This window comes from Glandiceps talaboti, chromosome 22 (genome assembly GCF_964340395.1).
Source record: "Glandiceps talaboti chromosome 22, keGlaTala1.1, whole genome shotgun sequence".
Lineage (NCBI taxonomy): Eukaryota > Metazoa > Hemichordata > Enteropneusta > Spengelidae > Glandiceps > Glandiceps talaboti.
In genome coordinates, this window is record NC_135570.1 from 5,540,322 (window position 1) to 5,565,533 (window position 25,212).

The window sequence follows — 25,212 nt, forward strand, 5'->3', positions numbered from 1 at the left end:
AGTTATCATTGGGCAGAATTCTGTGATTGATTAACAAAGACATGATGTCAATGACTGTATGGGTGGCTGTGGTTGAATTTGACATTTCATCTCAGGACCTCATTGAGCTAGACGTAAGGCGAGGTCTTGAGATTTGATGCCATGGGTAGCATTAGACTAAAACCACTCGAGCTTTCCTTGGAGCCATTGAATTAACAGCAAACATGTAAATAGTCGATATCAAGACTTTGAATAGTATAGCTATAAAGCCTATATCACATGTTACAACGGATTTTAAAACTAATACCTTGATTTGAAAAAAGATAACAAAATACAAGAGTCTGAAATTATGGAATGTTATTTTTTTTCCCAAATAGATTTCATTATCGAAATGAAACTGTCGTAGACTCCGATCCAAGCCATCGTATCTCAGAGTATTGCATATGTACATGTGTGTCTTGCTTGACAACTCTACCTTCGGAGAGATTCGGTTATCAAGGCATTGTATCTACATCCTACGATATTCAAGCATTTTGTATAACCACATCGGGTTCAAAATCGTCTAAGAGTTCTATATTGGTACAGTATTAAGTATTAAAAACTTCATTATTATGGTATTAGTAATGAAGTTTTTAATACGTAATACTAGTACTGTACCAGTTTAGAACTAGGTTAAAAACTGTACACTTCCTTACCCTTGTTTAGTTATATTCCCTACGGCTTCACTGCGAGACTCTTCTGCTTTATATGAAGACTGGATGCAAAACATAGAAAACCCACCACTCGACACTTAACTCATTCTCCTCTACGTACTCTCTGGATATAACGTCGAGGCTGCTAGTAACTTTCAACTGAAAGTGAAAATTTGGTATGGAGTATCTATATAAAGTATCGTGAGAACACATTATGCTAATAACCCATGAGTGCTGTTGCACACGCGTACGTATGATTTTGGAGTTGATAAACCGTACTTGAAGCGAAATGGGATTGAATAAGATCAGACCTCGAATTATTGATATGTAGATGGAGAAATTTGAAGTTTTAGCTATCGTTATAGTCTTGATAAAGTCTGTGACATGGTTAATACTTGAAGGCGGTAAAAAATGACAGCTTATAGCTCACACTCGCTCGTCACCTGGGATTATTCGCACAAAAAGTTAGCCACTGTAATAGATTTTATGCGAATTTACATCCGACGAGTGAAATTTGTGAGAGCTTAGGTGAACTCGATTATAAATATTAATTTTCATTATAACAATCACAATCTACAGCCTACAGGTTATTGTGATTTAACCCCTATCCCACCCAAACTAAAGCTGTATCCGATTGTCGCAAGGCGTATCAAAAGATTCCACATCGTAATGAACTTTCACACGTTCAAGTGGTTTCCATGGAGACACCACAGATCTTGTATTGTCAATTAGATATTCCTTGAACTGCATTAAAGGGACTCCAGCTAAGTTTATAAGTTGAATGTTCCAATAAGTAGAGAACAGAATGTTACAAGTTCATTTGTAAAATACAGCAAAAATTATCGAAAAGCAAACGAATCAATTCAGCTTGTGCCCACATGTAGGAGAGTCGTTCACCTTTATCGCCATATAGTGTAAGTACGTACGTCTAGCTGAAGGTAACCATGTAGACAGTCAATTTTATCTCAGACCACTAAAAGCTTTTAGTGGTCTGAAATTTCATCGAGGTAAAAACAACCTTTACAAGTACAAATAGAGATTCGTTCTGGGTTGTTCTTGCTCTATCACTTAGTACACAACAGCAATGTGGAAAGCAAACAAGTCTTTCAGTCTCGGAAATGAAAAATCAATACTGTACTGGTTTTGTACTATAGTATGTTATACTACATGCATATCGATATCGTGTGATGGCGTTTAAATGTATCAATCAAATTTTCTTGGATACTGCCAAAGGGGTACATCAAATAAGCGATGCTTTGGTTCTTTCAGAGAAGGCAAAGGAACTATACATTCCAGGCGGCACACATTGCGCAAATCGCGGCTTATTACACCAAAACAATGGAACAAAATACAACAGCTTGTAACACTGAATAATTCTTTCCCCCTGCCGCAATTTGTGTGGTGTGACGGTAATACCACAGTGATCATTACCCGGAATGATATCGGCAATCGTTTGATATCCCACTTTGAATACAAGCTAGACGTAATTAACTTCGTGATTTTAGATTTCCAGTTATTGAGATGAATGAATACCGATACATTCTTTTCATGATATACAGTGGAACATGATTACACTGTGATAACTACACCAATTTAAGATGTCATCATATTCATATGATATTATGTCGTATAGAAGAAGCTACGTAACCAGAGGCCATCTCTCTGTTCATTAGTGTTAGCTTAGTACTCACAGGGGACTGGAATTATATATGCAAGGATTTACACATGTTTTTGACTAATTTTATGGTCAATAAAGCTGGTACAATAAATGTTGAGTGTAATTTATTCCCAGTGTCTACCTTTAGCTGTTATCAACTGGTTCATTAATGTGCACACAACTGAGGTGTTAAACTCAGCCACGCTTCGATCCCATGTAAACATTCACCGTCTAACGTCACTGATTGTACGATGGTTACCCCACGACGGACTCGGAATCTATTCCAATGCGATGGTTTGCGTCCAGTGTAATTTAAAGGCCCACTTTGAAAAAAGGATTAGACATTAGGTGTGAAATACAGTTGTCTGACAAAGATAGAAAAGTTGGCGCAGAACAAAAGAATAATCCTATGTAATCGTTATGGTTCTACTAATAAGATAACACTAATGCGAGAACCTGGGATTGAAATCATGGCCTTTAAGTTCAGGCTGAAATGGCTAAGGAAATAGTAGTCTCGATTTTCAGTCTGGACTTTTGCCTTTTTTGTATATACATGTATGTAAAAATATGATGTGTTGAAAAAATCTAACCATTTGTGTACAATGAGCTTCCAGCGTAGTGTCTACTTTTGTGAACCTTTTACAAATAAATTCACAATACCACACTCAGTCTAACATCTAACCGCACGTCAGCTTTCAATAAAGTATCTATTTTATGATAGTTTCGCTGTATTCTTCCCTGTCTATGTCGGTTTCGTGTGACACATTCCAAAAAGCTTTCACACTTCAAACAGAGTATATGAGTTGTCTCAATCGCTTTTCAACCATTTCTTGAATTCAAACAGCTTTTCTTTTATATCCATAACGTACACGTGTTTTGATCCGGATTTTTTTTTTCATAAAAGTTTGGAGTGATCCCATTAATGGGTGTCTGAGCGATTTGAGGCACGTGGACACACAAAAGAAAAAATAACCCACAGAAAAAATTACTGAAAATAGGTTTTAGCCGAAGATTAAAAAGCCTGTCGGATCCCAAACGTACATTCTATTTGATTTAGAGGTGATTATATAGATTTAGTTGCCTTTCTGATACCATGTTGATTTTTTGACAAACTCTATGTTTTCTGTATATGGCATTTGCATGCCTTAAACTGTATTTTCAAAAGGCAATAATTATGAGATCTGCATCACATACATTTGTACGTGAGGGGAAGGGAGGAGATGACTTCGTCAGTAGGGCTTATATATCCACAGTTTTGAGTTTTAATTCTGAATGAGCGTGTATGCGATTTTAAATTCACACTCTGAGTCACTATGTTGAATTTGAAATTCACATTGTGTACTATTTTAAACTAGCAATCTGGGGTTAATACATACATACATACATACATACATACATACATACATACATACATACATACATACATACATACACACACACACACACACACACACACACACACACACACACACACACACACACACACACATATATATATATATATATATATATATATATATATATATATATATATATATATATATATATATATAATTTTAAATTCACGTTAACGAGTACACTGTATCCTTGTTAAAAGCATTACTGTTCCATTTCTAATTCATTGAAATATGGTATGCAAAATGATATATACCTTTATGTTAATTATAAAAGTGGCCAAAATTTACAGAAATTCAACAAATAATTTATTACACGGCTTCACTACTAATATCCGATCACTTGACAGTCTCTAGTTATGGACTCTAGATGGCATTTCAAGGCGTAGGGTTTGTAAGCTCAGTTTTGGAAGAATATATGATGGCCATTAAGGGAATGTTTGCTTTCTGTGTATTCCTCTTTTGTGTGAATCGCGGCCATCAGCCCATGATACAATGTAAGGTAAAATTAGACACGTGACAGGGACTAATGTGAACCAGACTCAAACATTGTCATGTACTTTCACACGGAGTTTCACTGGATAGAGTGGGCTACATAGGCAGCTAACCTTTGTATTTAATAATACATATCTCATGTCTGTAAATCGCGGGATTTACGTTCATTAAGTGTCTCAAAATAGAATCCTGGACCGAAATATGTATTACTTTGAAATGATCAGAGCGAACACGTAGAAAATGATATCCGTCTTCCACCTCAGTTGAGTCAAAAAGTAAGCATAATCCTATGGCTTCTTTCAATGTAGCTCTTTCTATCAATATATACGGAAATGACGAATTTGAAGAACTCTGATTTTCAGGGAATTTTGTCCCCGAGGCGCGTTCTACAGATATGTATCAAAGTCCACTCTCGTACTCAATTTTACACTCAGCTTGCTATTGTTTCAATCACGGCGTTAATTAAATCTACAAATGTCAAGAAAATGAAAAATGAGCGATACATGTACAGTATTACTATTACAAACCCGTTGCTCTGCTGAAGGTGGATCAAACCAACAAAATGCCAGCTTAGGAAAATCCTAAACGGAGACTCAGAGAATGTGAACTTGTTAAAATTATTACAGAAAAATCTCATTTTAACACCGTCTATTTAGATAGCTTTGAACAGTGTTGTAAGCCTTTAAAAGGAATACACCCGTATTTTGACAGTGCTAGGCTTTCTTACATTGAAATCCATCAGTTCAAGGGAAATGGTATCAGAAATAACAGCTGCAAAAGAATTTTTTTACATTTAATACCTTTGTTTACCAATATGGTAATGGAAAGTATTAATCTGTTCCTCAGCATAGTACAGTGAATAAATTCAAGCTTCATTAATTAGGTTCGTAATGGTGAAGTCAGCGGAGATGAGGCTTCATGTATGTAGTAGGTGTATCAACAGTGACTCTTCCAAAGCCCAGTATAGTATAACATAAACGCTTTTAAGTAGACCCATTTGGATTTCTCAATTAAGAATTTGACATCATCACTATGATTCTAGAGTGACTTAGACACATGGATTACTACCAGTGGACTCTCATTTACTGGTTTGTTATCCACGTGTTTCTCTTGCCACAGATAAGATAGATAGATAGATAGATAGATAGATAGATAGATAGATAGATAGATAGATAGATAGATAGATAGATAGATAGATAGATAGATAGATAGATAGATAGATAGATAGATAGATAGATAGATAGATAGATAGATAGATAGATAGATAGATAGATATTTTTTAATTGTTATTGTTTTTTATAATAGAAAGGGCGCCGTAGAAAATAAATAACTATTAAATGTTAAATATTAAAACTCTGCAAACATCACCGAGGAACCTTTTCAGGGACTCAAACCGTCGACAGGAAACCAACCAAAATAGAATATATGTCAATCACCAAGTTCCCAAAGACCTGCAACGTGCAACATGTATTGCAAAACAGCACTCTACTGAAAAAAAAAATCACCTTTACATGGATACAGCCTGAGTTTTGCACTGAAAGAACTCATCCTATATTTATAGGGTGAAGTTTTGTACGGATATCTCTATTTGCTGCACCAATTTTAAAATCTTAATTAATTTGAACGTCATGATCAAAACAAACGAAACGACGCGACATGAGTTGCTTAGATAGGGTCTAACCAATCTGATTAAAATCTGATGTGGTGAAAGCGGCTAGATGCCTTTATTTACCTCTATTTCCATCGTTTTGTGACGTTTGTTTTGTTCCTAGCGATCACTCGGAACAACACATACGACACAAAATGATGGATATATAGCGGTAAATAAAGACATCTTGCCGTTTTTACCACATCATATTTTAATCAGATTGGGGTCTAACGGTCTGTTCAGTTTGTTCACAGGACGCCGCCAACGTTAATAAAGTTACGTTTTTATGCATACTGTAGGTACGTTGAGGGCGAGTGATTGTCAAGGTACTAGTATATACATCTATATCTTTAAGTGACACTTTTAGGCTTGCATGTCCTAAAGGCGGATATATTATGTTTCTCCTTATATTTAGATCTGAGGTTGTTTCACACTGATTTTTCCAGTAGGAGGCTATGGCAAAATTGTTTGGAAATTAAAAATCCAAAATAAATACACAACCCTCATCCATACGCGGCCATTGGCCGGCCACTTTATTTAATTTGCCAGAGCTACTGCATATTAGCCTAATATCTCACTCCATGTCTAGTATCGGCTATAGCTCTGGAAATATAGTATGTGCTCCGAGGACTCCGACACGTCTGGGATATCGGGGCTCATATCATGTTAGATCTACTGCAGACGGGAACCTCGCTGATCACGTCCTGAATTCACGCAAACGAAACACATGTAATCATCAACTTTATCAAGATTGAACGGTTGCAGAAAGCAAGTTATAATCTGTCCCACTACGTTCTCTCTGGATGTGATGAAAATCTCACCATGGTCACGTTGAGTGACAAAGTATACGTGTATTGATTTACCATTACGTGGATGGTTTTACGCACAACCTGTTGATGTGGCACGACTATCGAAATCACATCTCAGCAGATGTTTACGTTTATGTTTGTATAAAGGTCGCAGGAAGTAATTCGCGGATGAATGATGGGTAATGCCACGTTGACATGTACCACGCATGCGTTAGAAGCTTGATTTCCGGTTAAATTTGCATGGATCTGAACGTTTCGAGGGGTTCAGCAGCTGGCGTACCGTAAAGAAATTCTTTGGAAATACACGAGAATCGGCTCTAAGAGACGTACATTGACCTCGACCAAGAAGTGAGGGGAAAAATCACCCCGGAAGCTGTATATTACGAAAAACAGCGAAGGTAACAGTCGTCGGTTAACTATCAGTATCATGGCGGACCCACGGAGCACACAATTCCAGACAGGATATGCCCCTCCAACAGGAGCCCCTCCCGGTGCTGGGACAAATATGTCAACAAATCTTTCAGGTTAGGTTTTAGTACACATATTTTATTCGTCTTCAGACGTTGTTGAGATGAGCGCCTGTTTGAAACAAGCCTCTCGCACGTGATCACGTTTTGTTCACCAATCTGGTCGTGTGAATATATGTACAATGTACTACACAGAGAGACTGCCGGTGGTACTTCAGTGTCACCGCAGACGTGATCAATGTTTTGCGTATGTTTATTCCCATCCAGATATCAAGGTGTCACTAAGGTACTGCAGACGGCCAATCGAAAGTTCTTCACATTCTGACACATCACAAGTGTACACGTGTACGGTTTTGTTCAATAAACAGCGTACGTTGTAGATGTTACGTACTATTATAAATATATCGATGACAAAGCAAAAGTTGTGTCAGTTTGTCGTAACGTGTCAAATGTGTAATAAAGTAAGACCTTGAATCTTAGTTTCTTTTATATCCAATGTTATTGTAGGCACAATATATTTTGCGTAAATCTGATATTTAATATGGACGATGTGATATTATGAACAGTGTGATACCACAGATTAAATTAGCTAGACGAACAAAACAAAAGCTTACAAAAGGAATGGAGCAAATATTAAATACAAGACTCATCATTTTTTAAAAAGAATTTTGTTTTGATAGTTGTCATAGTTTCCACATCCCAAATCTATTGAGCATAGTGTATGTGTAAACTATTGGACTATGCAGGACCAGGTAGTTTAACCATGGATGTACAAAGGTCTTTGGTGTGGTCATGAAGGTATTCCTATCTCAATGGTGTAGTGTAGTGTAGTGTAGTGTTTTGGAACAAAAAACGACAAATATTCGTACACTTTAAATTATAACTATCAGAAGTCATTTCCATATGTATAGTATGGATATATTAAATAGTTTCATTAAATTAACAAGTTATTATGTTTATAATTAAGTTTATGTTATTAAGAATATTTGTAGATTTTTACTTCAGTAATCTAATTATGACAGTTATGTAATAATATACATGTATATGTTAACAGCTGTTGATAAGACATCTGGTGTATTATTATTTGAAGATTGTAGGAACAGTCAGTGAAATGCATGTGAGAAAATTAAATAGTCTAGTGAATAAATCAGAGTATTGTAGTATGGAGGAATGATGTAACTATTAATGCTGTACTGTTATATTCTCTGTTCATTCTTATACAAACACAGTCTTGAAAGTGATTGCAAAATCTCTTGTTATAGCGGAAAGAAACTATGGTCTATGGTAATAATAATAGTATTAGCAAGCTGAGTGTGGTGTGGAAGCATACAAATTTTGCTGAAGAAGTCACTCTTGCTTCAGTGATTATTGAATGTACATGTAGCAAGCACCCCATTGAGTTTGTATGTGTTTTGATGGTATTAACATACAACATGCTACAGAATCATTGATACAACTGTGGTTCTGAGTAATAATAATAATAATAATAATAATGACTTTTATTATCAAAATGCTTTAAAATACACATTGACAAACGGGTAACCCTGTTAGGACCAGCCTGATCTACCCAGGGGCCCAAAACAAGTGAAGCACAAAAATAAAGGAAAATGAGCTATGCTGTGTTTGATCATCAAAGCCATACAAACTCAATGGGGTGCTTGATGTTAATGCATAGCATTACACAGAATCATTGTTACAACTGTGGTTTCTTTGTTTATGATGTACAAAATGTTTATGATGTACAAAATGTACAAAATACAGAGTAAATGTCACAGTTAGTTTGCCACTGCTGTAGACATGTCACCATCTTGACACCTCTGAAGGTATGTTATTTTGCCCCAACTTTCTCAAAAGGGTAAAGATAATCCCCATTCAGGAGTATTAGTGTATATCAATGTTAAGATACAATAACTATATAAAACCAGAGAACAGGTGTTCACTCTCATCACTGATCACTGTTGCCACGTCTGGCTGTTGCAGCTGTTACCAAGGTGACATGTACATATAAGGTCATATTCATATAGGTTGGAGGAAGGTCAAAGCAAAATTAAATTAATATGGTTATAAATATCCAACTTGTACTTGACCTCTGTAATCAAGTGGCTGTGAAGATAGTTTAGTAAAATAATAACACTGTGTCCAATATGTATAATATTGTATGTATGTAATGTTTACCTCAATGTTGACCTTGAGAGGTTAGGGATGTTACATGTACTTGTACATGTACATGACAGGTCAGGTTTCTGAAGTGATTTGAGAAATTGTTAATATCTTCGAAGGCTGGCCCCAGTTTTCTTCATACATATATGCCTAATATTTCAAAATAATATTTCAAAACTGGCTTTTATCAGCAACCATGCTACATTAAGATTATTTGAGAAAAATTCTCAAAAGTGCCCGTTAGCTCGACCTAATTATGATGATTTCAAAATATAATTGTAAAACTTTTGAAACATTTAAAACAAAAAGATTAATTGTATGTGTTTGGATGTGAAAATTATTTTACTAAGCCATTGACAGTAGATTTTATGAATTGGAGTAGGATTTTAAAAATAAAACAGCTGGTAAGAATGATTTACTTTCACCAGATTGTGACCTTTATATTGTAACCAAAGATGACCCGGGATGATTTTTATAGTTATCATGGATTGGTATTGTGTAAGAGATAATAACATTGTGTCAGAACCATATGTATCTTCTCTCATGTTTAGAATTTTGGAAACAATACATTGTAAGTTATGTGTACATTGCAGGGTTTGTGCTACAGGCATAGGTAAATCTACCAGGGTTCCCTTGTCATTTTACGTGGGTTCCCAAACAAAATTACCATAGACTCTATGTGGGGTATGTTTACCCCTTTCTCCCTTTCTGTTATCAGGAGTTCCTCAGCCTTAGCACAAACACTGACATTGTCCCATCAAACCTTTTGTTTCCATTGTTTTGCTAAGGTTTGGGAATGCCAGTAAAAGAGGGCTGAAATCTGGTAAAATTTGCATAGGATTTCATACCTAGTACATATATAATACCTTAGACACTCAGGTCAGGTAGATTTTACCTGCTTACCATCCATTACAATAATGCTGTGTTTAGATCATGCTACATGTATATGTGTAGTAGACTAGTGTATGAAAGCATAATATTTAATGTAGTTAGAACATTGTTATACATATGAAATGCAAACTGATTTTTTTCCTCGGTTTCATGTAATTATTTAATTTTATCTTGTCACTTGTAGGTCCTCCAGGAGTTGGTGGCCGTCAACAAACTGGTCACCCAATGACCAATCCTATACAGCCAGGTGGATACTCAGGACAGCCACCATCAAATGTAGGGCAGTACTCAGGGGGAGCTCCCCACCAATTGCCTGGTCCACCTCCAACAGGGGCAGGACAAAATAGAATGCAAGGTCCACCAATGCAAAATCAAATGAGATATCCAACCCCTGTACAACCAGGCCAACCCACAATGGCTGGACAACCAGGCTCAACGATGACACCTGGTGGCATGTCTCCACGAACATCTCAACCATCAATGATGAATTCTCAACATCAACCAATGGGAGCTGACCCAAGACAAGCACCTGGTCATGGTGGAGTTGGGCCTCCCCCACTACCAGGTCAACAATACCAGCCCCCAAAACCTGGCATGGGTCCCCCTCCTACTTCTCAGCCAATGCCAACTGGGAGTGGCCCTCGTCCACCTTCTCATCAAATACAAACAGGAGTTGGTCCATCTCCGACTTCCCAACCAACACAACCAGGGATGGGTCAACCTTCACAACAAAGGCACCCAGGTATGGGACCACCCCCTGCAATGCATTCACCACGCCCTGGTATTGGTCAGCCACCTTCATCTCAACCATTGCAACCACCAATGGCAAATGCTGGTACATCATCAGGTAAGAAGCTTGCATGTTTTATTTCAAAATATGATACTCTCACACCAACTTCCCCAGATATAAGTCAATAGATTGTCTCTTAAAACAATGTATGATGGAGATTGAAAGACCCACAGCATTACAATCCATGAAAAAACACTGGTGTGTTTGCTTGCTTATGGTAAGAAGGAAGGAAACAAGTTCCATGCAAAGACTTACAATGAAATTAACATCAGTGACTTATCAAAGTATAAACACCATAGTAGCCAGGATCCCATAACTCAGGATTACTGATAACATGCTGCATGATTATAACAATTGACTACTTCCACAGATATAAACAAACTGATGAAAAACATCACCTGAACCTACATCATAGGCACCCCATGTTGTTTTTGTATCAGTTGCATTATTGTTTTTACTAAATTTTGTCATTGTGTGAAATGTTTCCTTAGCTCACTTCATCCAAGCAAATGCATCAGTGTGTTTTCACAGGTTGTACATTATAGATAGATAGATATTATTTTACTATAATGACACAGTTTCATATACATAAATACATATGTAATGTAGTAATGTGTAATATTTGCCACCCCTGCCCAGACTATGCGATCCTTGACCTGTAAGTGAGGTATTTTTGACATACAGCAAAAGAATAAACAGTTTGGTATGAAGGGTAGAAGTATTGGAAATGTTGTAGTTATATATATTATATGCACATATATATACTACAATATTAGTATAACCCATAAGATGTCGTACAGTTAGTGTATGCATACAACTGTAGCATAAATTTGCCTCATGTCTGTATACATGCAAATCTGTCATGTGACAAATGATGCATTGGTGTACCTTCTATATTGTAACTCTTGCTATCTACTGCATCATACAGCATGGGGTAAGGTGTCTCATCTGGGCTTTTTGTACACATATTGCTAATGCTGGTGCTTGTTTCATACTAAGTCTGTGATAGGGAACACAAGATTTGAAAGGAAAATATTAAAATAAAACTAAGTAGACATTATTGCAAAGTACCTGGGTGATTTCCAAGTTGTCATGATTGCATGTGTTAGCTGACAAACCTCTTAATGCATGTAACATGTTTTGTCTGCTTGTACGTTTTTCTAGGTTCACCTGCTTTGGAGCTACCACCTCCATTCAAACAATTTCAACATACATTAACCACTCCCAGCCCTAATCATAGCAATGTACCATCGCCATGTGGATCAGGTACTTTTTAACTTTTACATTCTCATACTAACACTCGTACAGTAGGCCTTCACTAAGTCACATCTCAGCAAGTAGCAAATTCAGGGAAGTTATACACATGTAGATAACAGTGTTATGCCTTCCAATGAAAGACATCTTTGGGGGGGGGGGGGGGGGTTCAAAATGACTGAAATTCAGTTTTCTGGTGAGTCACCATATGCATGTATAGTAGTGCAAAATGTATAGCAATAGGTATGGGAACATCAAATTCTTGAACATCACAAGAAATTGGCAAATTGGCTTAGAGGGCACACCGATGAGCAACTTACACTGTAGTGCCCAAATTGTTTTACTCATAATTGTGAGGTAAAGACTGTTTGTTCTTTGCATCAGTTTCTATATACAGCAAAATTTTATGTCGTTAATCATATTAAAACATATCAGCATTTAAATGTGATACAGCATGAACATGTACCTACAATGACAATGCATGACTTCAAATTAGAAGCCTGCTAGCCAGGAGTCCAGGACTTGTCATAGTTAATGCACAGAATACCTCTTAACGGTGATTCTGTGTTAGTGACCATGACATGTGGGCTAGCTAGCTGTAAAACACCTAAATGTCAATTACCACCTATTAATTAATGTTCCAAAAATGACAACCCACAAGTATTAAACTACAAAATTTTTATGCAAATTATGGCCCTCATAATTATTGACTTAGTGAAGGCTGACAGTATTTCATGTTTAATTTATTTTGAATGCTTTGCTCGTCTTCACTCCCAAGTATTTTTCTTTTCTCACTCCTCTTTCTTTTTGCTATACTTTTCTCTCATCAAATATCTTCCTACTACATGTTCAATCTATTCACTTCCTTTTTTTAAACACAATTTTTTCCCCACATCCATAGTCTCCTTTTTATTATACAAACAAAGCAATTTCCTTGTCATGACAATGATCCATATTTACATATGCTGTAATTGTATATATTCATTCATAAACTAATACAAATTCAGCATATACACATTTCGTCAAAATAACTACAAGACCAGTATTGAAAGTCATTGTACCCCCCTTTCAATTCAAATACACAGTGTAGATAAATCAGAATGGTATGAAACTCTACAAGAGTTTTCATCTTTCATGTATATGTAGCCTCCAATGCATATACTGGATATTCATAGAGTGAGTTGTAAAAGTTTCAGTATTTGAAGTCTGTTAGGGTGAAAAAATGTGTACTTGATGACATCAAGTTCAATGCTTGGTACATGTATTGTTTAGAGACTCGTGTTATAGTAAATGCATTGTGTATCTGTCAAAGAGATGCAAAGATATGAAACAACCAGTTAATGATAACGATACTGGTAATTGCCATGTTACAAAATGTAGATGAGTATCACATTTCATTTATTTATATGAAATCGATTTCTCTTATAATAAGACTGACTAGTATATTAATAACACAGCATTGAGTGGTCTGTACTAAGACATATATCTCACCTTTGTTATATGATGCAGTGCTTTTTGCTTAGTTTGGTATAATCTGAGTTGGATGTGATTGAGGGTGTGTGGATGGGTGGGTGGGTCACCATGGTGGATGAAGGGGGTTGGTGGTGGTTGTGGTGGGGGTGGGGGGTGGTGGGTGGGGTGAATATGATTAATTTCAAACCCATTTCTGTATTTTTTATGACACCCTTTGGTTGATTACACTGGTAAAAGAACTGGTAAACTCAGATAGATTTGACCAGAGTACCATCATTTTGTATGTCTACTCTACATGTACATGTACAATGTACATGTACCTGTGTCCACACTCTAAAGTTGTCTGAGTACCATGACAATGATAACAATCCAGGTCCAATACTGATATGGGGGTTGTGTGGACATGTGCTAGACACTGTACTATAGACTTTGGAAGACATTAGCACGTACAGTGTACAGTGTACAATCCACGGTGTGTGTGTCTGGGCTGACAAAATTTTATTACCTAATGATAATGATAATGATAATGATATGATATGACATTTACTATTAAATTTAGCAATTGATGTTTAACAATTTCTTTTCATAAAATTGAATGTTCAACTTAATGTTCATGGACCATAATGTAGATTTTGTAATATTTTATAATTGGCAATTATGTAACACATGTTACTGTTCTGTTGAGTGCATGTTCATATCATGTACGTTTGTATGTACATGTACATGTGCATGTCTTGTATGGTGGCAGGGGTACATGTATATAAGATGATATGTTAATGTTCACAGTCAAGAGCTACAATGTATTATCATGGGGCACCATGTTGTGTTAAATATGGAATTGATTATAAATACCAAAATAATTCAGATAATACAGTTCCTGTTAAGACACTGTTTTAGATAGGCTGTATGTATTATGACCAAATATGTACATGTTTTATATATACATGTATGTGCATGTATGGTAGCCGGGAACCATGATGCCCATTTCTTACATGTACAATGTAGATGCTTTAGGTCCTCCCATAAGCCTGACACCATGTCCATTTTAATGTACTTCAGGTCTTAACTTTCCATGGGTAGCCAGGCACCATGTCCATTTCAAAACATGTCACAGGTCTTTCCATGGGTAGCCTGGAACCATGTCTATTCCAAGACACTTCAAGTCACCGTCTTTCCATGGGTAGCCTGGAACCATGTCTATTCCAAGACACTTCAGGTCTTTCTGTTGGTAGCCTGGAACCATGTCTATTTCAAGACATGTCACAGGTCTTTCTGTGGGTAGCCTGGAACCATGTCCATTTCAAGACTTAGACGTGACAGGTCTTTCCATGGGTTGACTGCATAGATTTTACATACATATACATGATATGCCTTGTACATCGTACCATAGTTTTGTTGGGACCCCCTGGTAAAATAAATGTAGAGCTCAGATAAGTTTCACCTATACTACAATGCCATACACTCGTTACAAATCGCCGCCATTTTTTCCTGAAATATTAGCCAATTATAGTAATCAGTTAAAACAGACCCATTTCAAATGACTTAACATTGTCATATTAACATTACAAATGTATAATAACAACACAAAAGTTATCAAAATAAAATTTAATGACATTGATACATTGTAAGTCTGATCTTTACTGACTTGCATTATTTGTATCTGGGAATAAAAAAAAAGTCATGCATTGCAGAAATAGACATAAATATGTTATTTCTGAAATATGTAGGCAAACATATGGTATCATATGCTACATGTACATGTATCTATATAATATATTCCCATCCAATTCATATATTATATTCCCATCCAACTCAAAGTATGAGTAGGTCAAAGGTCAGGGTCAAAGGTCAGGGTCAAACATGTCACACTGCTAGTTTGGTATTTTGTGAATACTATATACATGTATAGAACCCCAGGTGTCATTGACACATCAAAATGAAAACTTTTAGTATTGACTTAGATTGAAAGCAGTATTCGTCATCTATGCATTGATATTATAACATGGAAAAGTGCGTGTGTGAAAATCAATATGTTTTCAAGTTCGTTTTACAACAAATACAAGTAGACAGTTTCTATTCATTTTACATACTTGTAGACTCAAATATGACTAGATTTTGTAGCAATAATTGGCATCTATGAATTGATACCAATGTTGAATTAAGATGAGAATATATCTATATTTGTACTAAAAATACATCGCCATATGTTTTGTAACAAAGAAAGATACACTTGTTATTCTCAGCATATCAATCAATTTGTAGAATCAGATATCCGTAAAGTTAGTCAGTAACATATGGAAGATATAATAATGGTATTATTTTTAGTGTATCGCAATCTTGCATAGAATCCAGTTGTTCAGAGATTTTTTGCCCTTGCCTTTCTCCTACACTTTCATTTTGTTGTAATGGTTGTGTATTCAAACCTAAAATTAGATCATGATCTCCCGCAACGACATTGAATATGGTAATTATCATGCAACTCAACCCTCCAAGTTGGTTCTAATCACATATTAAAGCACTATTGATGTCATTTCACAGTGGGAAAAATTAAAAAAAAGAGAGTAGAATTTATGCCTGTTTTCTGTTTGAAGCTTTTTAAAGCAAAACGTTTATAGCAAAATGGCCAGAAGTAGGAGAAGAGCAAATTCTGAAAATCCCAACACAACTGGATACCAGGCTAATCACAATCAGATATTGATGTCATGATGTATGTTAAGATAGATTTTAACTGAATGGCAACGTCCGTAAACTACAGGCCTCTTAGGCTCTTTATGGTACCAATCCAAAACGTACCTGCCAATAGAGGTATACCGTATTGTCAGTACATATTGTGGTGAGTCAGGAGATTGACTGATCATATACATATCATGTCAATATTAATTTTAAAAAAGAAAGAACCAACACAGTATAAAATATCCCATTATACCAACGTATGTGTTTGAATAAAGCCATATTGTCAGATAATTTGATTCCCTAAATCTCGGAATGAATGACAAGATTAGGTCATATGATACAGGGCTTAACTTTGGAGTGAAGTGTGTTCTTGTATGACACTATGAGGCCAAAACAATGGTGATGGAAAATTATATATATGTACTTTGAATCAGGACTGAAATTTAGTTCTGATAGAGTTGTAGAAAAAGTTGACGAATTCTGCCATCTGATACTTACTGCTACTTATGGGAGAACCTAAGATTACTGATGGGTATTGAGGTGTAAATAGATGGTAATTTAAACTCAAGAGGGCACTATACCTTTGGTCTTGTTGACAATCAACACGAGTTACTGATGTCAATCCTGAAACTTTCGTAATTGTTATTTTGAAACTGCAAACTATTAAATGTTGGCATTCGTACAAAGTGTGTTAGCTTCACGATTTTCAAATATACAGGGCAGTATTGTTGACATACATGTTATTAATCAAATCATTGAAATATGTATGCATGAAAAAGTTGATCCAGCATTTCCATAAGTACATGATGTATCTTTGATCAAAACTGTCTACTAATGTGTTTGTTAGTAGAAGTATGATTTTTAGATATGTTGGTAAATCAATAAATTAGTAAATGTATACATTTGTTCATGTTTATTGTTACAAGCACTAGCCAATGTGAATCAGCAGGGTGTCAGTGGGATATTGTATTTATTTACTGATGACTATGAAGGGGACTTTATACTTACCTCATGACTGCACTGTTGTCATGATCATGTGACTGAAGTTTTGAGTTCTTGCCATGTATATGCATTTGCACCACCTTGATTGTAGTACCTTCATAGTTCAAAGCCAAGTATGTATTTGTTTATACTTTACCTTGTAAAACTAACACATGCATGTAGTGCCATTCTTTTGGCTGAGTGAAGACCTATCAGAAATAGAACACCAAATTTTCACTCAGTTTAACAGTGTGGTATATAAGCTGTGCAGTGTGCCTTCTAATGGTAGCCAAATTTTGTTGTTGTGAGTCAAAATGAGAAAAACTGGCATTTCTTGTGAGTCACCACATAGTAAAAGATAGGGGAACAAGAAATTTTGGTGCATCACTAGAAACTGTGTGCGTCAGTGGTGTGTCAAATTGGCTTAGAGGGCACACTGAAGCTGTGTTAGTTTTGCCAGGTACTGTATAAGGTCATGTATCTACTTCTGTAGAATTACACCGCAATACTGACTTTTCCATAGAATGACCCCCTAAATGAGTTTATTTTTTCCCCTCTTTTTTCTTCCTCTCTTTTATCTATCTCCATCTTCTGACCTCACCTCATCTCTTGCAGCCGCTGTCAATGGTGTGTCATGTAAGTCTCAAATTCATTACACAATGATATTTTGACTTGTTTATCATTATTTATGTAGTAAATATTTGTTAATATTCTATGTCAGTGAAGGTGCATGTATATTAATAGCTTACAGTAACTCACATTGTAATTATGAAATATACCAGTAACTTACATTATGAAAATTAACTTATAAATTATGAAGTATGTCAATGATGTGTATTATGCAATATAGCAATATATTAATAATGAAATATATCAAATAACGTACATACATAAAATATAACACAGTTATTGTAATATTTTGCAGACAAATTACATGTACAATGTATGCACAATTGATATTGCTACAGAGCTAAATGTAACTACCATAGAACTAATTACTTGTGAAAAAGTCAACTTGTTAAAAAATAACAATCACTTATCTGTCAACCAACCAACTCACAAATAAACATGTAACTGTCAATACCATTAAATTTGACCTTCATAATATGTGATATCTACTTTCTGGCATATATTGCTTGTATTTTAGGAATGAATTTGTGTTTTCAAACTTATGATGGAATCATGAGAAATGTACAGAACAGAACACATGTATGCATGGATTTAAAGTGGCCATATGGATGATGATTGGGTATTTATTTTGGATTTTTAATTTATAAAACAATTTTATCATGGTTTCCTACTTGAACAATCAATGTGAAACGACATTGACCAAGTATGTGTTTTGTAACTCAATACATTGCAAATTATTAATGTGTAAAAAGTTTGTTATTGGACGTACATACAATAAGAAACATTTCATATATTTATCAGTCTTTTGCTATGTGTTGAGTTACAAACAAGGACTTGACATATGTTGTTTCACATTGATTTTTCAAGTAGGAAGCCATGATAAAATTGTTTTATAAATTAAAAATCTAAAATAAATACCCAATCCTCATCCATATGGCCACTTCTAAGCTACATGTAACTTACTAATTTGTAACAAATAACAGCATGACCTGTTATTCTACCAAATCCTGAATTGAAGGCAATGTAAGGTGGTCTCTGCTGTGACTACACATGTATGTACATGTAGACCTTCGTTTTAATACTGCATGTATTTTCTGTGATAGGATCATGGCACCACTCTGTATTAAACTCTATTTTTGTATTTTAGATCCCCCATCAGCAAGGTCATCAGCTGCTCCATCTCCAATACCCACTGGACGTTTTGATGCCCTGGAAGGTGGTACTCCGTATAATCCAAACTTTGGTAAGTTGTCCACTAATATGATTAGTCTATACCTAATAACAGTAATCCCTTTGTAATATGTCACGTATCTACATTGTACACACCACAAGTTATTCAGCTAGAGTCGGTATTTTCACTAAGGTTTGGGAACCCAGGTAACGGGAGGGGGGGGGGGGGGTTCGATAAAATTGGCATTCACATAGTTTCCCCATACAATATTAGATTTATTGTAATAGTAAACTGTCAGAAGGGAGAAATTGAATAAAAATGGCATACACATAGTTGGCCATACAATGTGTCATAATATTGCTAGGGAACCTCTATCCTCAGTAAAAAGACAGAAATGGGACATTGGAAATAAAACAGCATTGACAGTTTCTTCATGCAATGTATCGTAATATTACTGGGGAACACCGGTAAAATGACAGAAAGGGGAATTTGGCAAAAAAAGTGGCATCCACATAGTTGCCCCATACAGTGTACACTGTACAGTACTTTTGCTAGGAAACACTGTTAAAATGCATTGCCTACAATGTACTTATTATTATTAATTAACAAAATATTATGGCGTGATGACTAATTCTCAAACTTACTGACAAACCATACATGTACATGTAGCACCTTCAAGTCATTGCTCAAACCCAGATTTCAAATTTGCCTTCAATGTCATAGACAGTCCTAAACTTGATATATGATAATACAGGTGACTCAAACCAATTTTTAATATGTATTTTCAGTTGGTCCAAACCTAGCTCCTCCATCAGGTCCACCAAGTAGACAGACATCAGTCGGAACCCCAACAGGACCTCCAACCAGTTTGTCACCAGCTGGACCTTTTGCTAGCCCAAAGACTAGTCCAAGAGGTGGCCCTCAACCAAGCCATCCATCAGGAATGATGACAGGTCCTCCAACTCGACCTCAGCCCCAGCCATCAGTCAGGCCCCAAATGGTAGGTTCTTCTGGGCCTCCAACAGGACCTCCAACTGGACCTCCAGGATCTCAGACAGGCCCACCAATGGGGCCTCCAGGAACACAGACAGGCCCACCAATGGGTCCTCCAGGAACACAGACAGGCCCACCAATGGGGCCTCCAGGAACACAGACAGGCCCACCAATGGGGCCTCCAGGAACACAGACAGGCCCACCAATGGGGCCTCCAGGATCACAGACAGGTGCACCAATGGGTCCACCATCTGGCCCACCAATGGGACCTCCATCTGGCCCACCAATGGGCCCACCACCCAGCCAACCAATGGGCCCACCATCCAGCCAACCAATGGGCCCACCATCCAGCCAACCAATGGGCCCACCCTCCAGTCAACCAATGGGCCCACCATCAAATTTAACAGGTCCACCAATGCAAGACATGCAGGGTAGTAGATCAGGAGGTCCCATGGCTAAGAGGGCATATCCGCAATATCCCAACCAGACAGGAATGAGTGGGCCACCACCTCCTGGTGGTCAACCTGGATCAACTGTAGGTGTTCCTAATGACACCTTCAATCAACCAAGACCACAGCCAGTGAGTATTCCTCATACTGCAAGTAGTTAGTCAATATTTTGATTTCCGAAATAATCCATTTAGGATTATGGGTGTGACCAAATATCTACAATACTGTACTACGCTATGGTTAATAATACAAAGGAGATCGGGGAGATATATATGTATACACTGACACTGACTCCTTACATATCTGATCCAAATTCAACATAAATAAATGATGATGATCATTAACCGTTGCCATGACAAAAGAAAACATTGTTATAGTAAATACTAGTAATCTGTATTGCTTACAAAAATGATTTGAGAGGTTCTGTATAATGGTTGGGGGAGAACCCCTGCAGTATGGAGTCTACTAATCTATACAGGCAAAGGGGAGAACCCTGAACTTTAGTAGATGAAATTATAGGATGGAACCCATTGCTCTATAAAGGTCTAGCGAGAACCCTGATTATTACTATTAGGTGAAATCACGGCGTGGAACCCACTACTGTATGAAGGCCTGATTATCAGGTAAAATCATGGGGGGAACTCACTATTCTATGAAGCCCTGCTTATTAGGTGAAATCACAAGGTGATATTGAAATACAGAAATGATTGTTAATTTCTTTATCTTTCTGGTTCCATAGGTACCCAATGCACAACCATATTCACAGCCTGCAAACCAGTATGAAAACAATTTATCCAGCAGTATGGGTAAATTAAATATTCAACAAGGCGATACCAGACCTATTAATCTTCTACAGAATCGACATGTATTACTATCAACACCTGTAGAACCCCCTAAACCTAATCTTAGTCCAGAATATAGGAAATTAGTTTGTAATCCAGAGTAAGTTTTATATCTTATCTTACAAATGGTGCTTTAATTTGTGGTTGTACAGGGATTGCAAGTTGATGTTATGTTATGTTTAGTTATTAAAATGTCATGTGTGGACTTCCACATAGCCACACTCAGTCCCTAGGGCTTACAGTTGATAGCTGTATCACAGGGTGATTCAGAAACTATTATTTGCATAATTTGGTTGTTATCATGTGTGGTCGTTTAGGTGTGTATATTTACATACTGATTCATTTGAATAATGACAGTCAAACTCGTCATGGTTGACGGGACTGCATACTGTCATTGACCAGGCTATTGGGTAAAAATTTTCAGTTCATTATTATCAGCTTTGAAATGTTATCGTGACAGGTAGGAGGATGCGAGGGCTAATGATGTAACTCAACAGTGCAGTAGACAGGCTATAGGGTTAGGGGTACAACCAGCTAATGATGTAACTCAACAGTGCAGTAGACAGGCTATATTATCAGTGGTTTTGGTGACAGGTTGTAGCTAGTCAGGATGAATGGATTTAATGAGATTTAGCACAGCTGTGTATAACTGAATCTTTAGTGTAGAATGAGCTCCAAAATATAATGTAATGCTAGTCCTAGAATACAAAATTGACAAGTACTGCTGTACAAAATTACTTGTGCGTGCCAAATGATAAACGGAACAGGAATAGAATTTCTGGCATCCTCCCCAAAATGTTGCTTGAAATCAAAATCATATATCATATCATATCAATTACAGCTAAGAAGGTTAAGAGCCTATGAGCTGATCATGAGCCAAATACCCAAAAAATAATGCATGAGTCAAATGTTCAGTAGAATGAGCATATATATACTACATATCTGCTAAATACATTACTACTACAGTTTATTTTAACAACCACTATAGTATGTATGCAAAATCACTGTGTTATTCTTACTATTTGTTACCTATACTTAATACAGCTATGTTTTATTTCTTTTTACAGTATTTTCAGGACAACATTATCATCCATACCACAAACTCAACAACTTCTCAACAAATCTAAATTACCTCTAGGCATTTTAATTCATCCTTTTAAAGATTTAACGGTGAGTATTTGGTACTAGAGTTGCACATTTTGAATCTTACATGCACAGACATTTTGACAAATTAATTCTCTTTGATGATAGCCTGATAATTCTAAAGGTTAATACCCACCCACACACTCAGAGTGTAGTGTTTAGATGTTATTCCCCAATGTCTTTCTTTGCTCAGCTAAGGAAAATACTCATGACCTAAGGGGCCATGTCACTACGAGTTTCTAGATGAGTAGTTACAAACCCTCAGTATTTTCTGGCTGAATGGAGAAAAATATTATTATACCTCCTCAAGCATAATTCATACAAAATCATGAAACTAATAGTAATTTAGAATGTTTGATTCATATTTCGAGCACCGCAGAACTAGTGACGTAGACACAGGTTGTCGTGATGTAGAACGACGAGGGTACATGTATATAATCCATATTTTTAGTTCAGTGTCAATAACTTGGCCTATGCATGGTATAGATTGAGAGGTATGCACTTGACTTACAAGAACAAAATAATAATCCTGTATAATCCTAATGTGCCCTTAATCTTTTTCCCTTTTTTGATGAAAAGATATTTAGACAAGAATCTGTACACTTGTGATGTAGTGAATCTAGCTACTGTACATGCACTCACTAAGAAAAACAACATTGGTATAGAGAACACAGGTGACAAATTGTATCCAACACTTTCTAGTGTAAGAAAATGAAATGTCAAATCCAAGCCCATGAATGCAGGGTACCCGTATGAGTATATACAACATTTAGCATTCATGCTATGGCAGGTTGTTGAACATGTCCATAGTTTGTAGCTACAAGATTAAGTTTTGGTTTTTGCAAAATTTCAATGTTGTGTAGTGTTTCATTAGTTTAAATTTCAATGTTGAGTTAACTTTATAACTATTTTGTTTTGTTCTCTCCTAACCAGCATTTACCAGTTATTCAGTCCAGTGTTATAGTAAGGTGCAGATCTTGTAGGACGTACATCAACCCCTTTGTAAGCTTTGTAGACCATAGAAGATGGAAATGTAATCTTTGCTATAGGATTAATGATTGTAAGTATCTCACTTGTATTCTGTTGTCTGTACCCCTCTTCATCCTAAAGGGGCGTTTGTCACTATGAGCCACTATGAGTCGCTAGGTCATGAATATTTTCGGGCTGAATGAAGAAAACATCAGAGAATGACACAATTATACTTTCGCCAGTAATATCAAAGAAAAATCGGGGAAACTAATGGCAATTTTGACGTTTTGACTCATATTTTGAACACAGCTGAACCAATGACATAGAAGCATGTTGTCGTGATGTAGAACGACCTGAGTATATATTCAAGATTTTTGTTCAACTTCTCTCATGCATGGTAAAAGAGGTGTTGTATTTATCGGTACCTCAATTTCTTGATTCAGTAGATTTGTTTTGAAAAGAAGTGACAAGGTACAAATTGTATCTGTTCTGGCTTACATAGTCTAGTATGTTGAACAACCTAATTATTGACCTTTGAACTTTTCAATCCACAGTACCAGATGAATTTAATTTTGACCCTGTTACAAGGACATATGGTGAACCACAACGAAGGCCAGAAATCAAGTCTGCAACAATAGAATTTATAGCACCATCAGAATACATGGTAAGTAATGATGAGGTTTGCATGCATGACAAACCCCTGCATAGTGTTATGGGGGAAACTATCACCCTTCGTTGGAATCTGTGTCTGGTCAAAGTTTGAAGGTAGCACTGCAATCAGTAGCGGCCATATTGGGTTTGTCACAACCGTTTACATATAAACATATAATTTATGCATAATTTATGTCTAATTGTTAGGAGATAATCTAAAACTTACTCATGACTTTTGCAAAGGAATGAAATATCTATTGCTATTTTTATGGTTCCCAACAATCTCAATAAAATTTAACAAATTATCTGCCCCTTACTTACCCCAGTATGGTTCAAATTTAGTCTGGATATAATGAAAAACAGAATACAGTATAACAGGTTGTAAAATGTTGTAGAAAAACTTATCAAGCAATATCAGGCGTCCATATAAAATTCTTGTCTTAAATCCATAGCTTTGTAAACCAATTTACCAAGATTCCTCAACAAAGTAACAGAATAAGACCTCAGCAAATTATAGAATTATAGAAAACGTCTATAGTAATTTGTTAAGAGACATCTTAAATTTTGATATAATGGACATACAAATGTGAAATGATATTCACCTTTCATGGCTCTCTAAGCATATAAATGCAGCTGAGATGAAATCACACCTTTTTTTGCTTGCCTTAATTTTCTAAGCTTGAATTTCTTATACTAACTGTACATTCTATGTCTCTCTTCAGCTTCGACCACCACAACCAGCCACATATCTGTTTATGTTTGATGTGTGTTTTAGTGCTGTAGAAAGTGGCTATTTATCAGTAGCATGTCAGGTGCTAATGGAAGAGTTAGACAAACTTCCTGGTGATGCACGGACCATGATAGGCTTTGTTACATTTGATAGTACATTACATTTCTATAATCTACAAGAAGGACTGTCTAGGCCGTCTATGATGGTAGTTTCGGATATTGAAGGTATGTCGTAATGTTGTGGATCAATAAAATATCATATTCTACTTCCA

At 36.3% G+C, this 25,212-nt stretch overlaps 1 protein-coding gene across 1 annotated transcript in view; it reads left to right on the plus strand.

Annotated features, from left to right (window-relative positions):
- Positions 1-6,914: 6,914 nt before the first annotated feature.
- LOC144451980 (protein transport protein Sec24A-like) overlaps positions 6,915-25,212 on the plus strand; it is a 30,704-nt gene continuing 12,406 nt past the window's right edge. The window contains exons 1-10 of the mRNA XM_078142925.1: positions 6,915-7,198; positions 10,377-11,039; positions 17,979-17,999; positions 19,141-19,236; positions 19,953-20,737; positions 21,346-21,548; positions 22,516-22,618; positions 23,525-23,651; positions 24,115-24,224; positions 24,934-25,165. Coding sequence (XP_077999051.1) covers positions 7,102-7,198; positions 10,377-11,039; positions 17,979-17,999; positions 19,141-19,236; positions 19,953-20,737; positions 21,346-21,548; positions 22,516-22,618; positions 23,525-23,651; positions 24,115-24,224; positions 24,934-25,165 — 2,437 coding nt within the window. The 5' untranslated portion in view covers positions 6,915-7,101. The remainder of the gene's footprint in view (positions 7,199-10,376; positions 11,040-17,978; positions 18,000-19,140; positions 19,237-19,952; positions 20,738-21,345; positions 21,549-22,515; positions 22,619-23,524; positions 23,652-24,114; positions 24,225-24,933; positions 25,166-25,212) is intronic.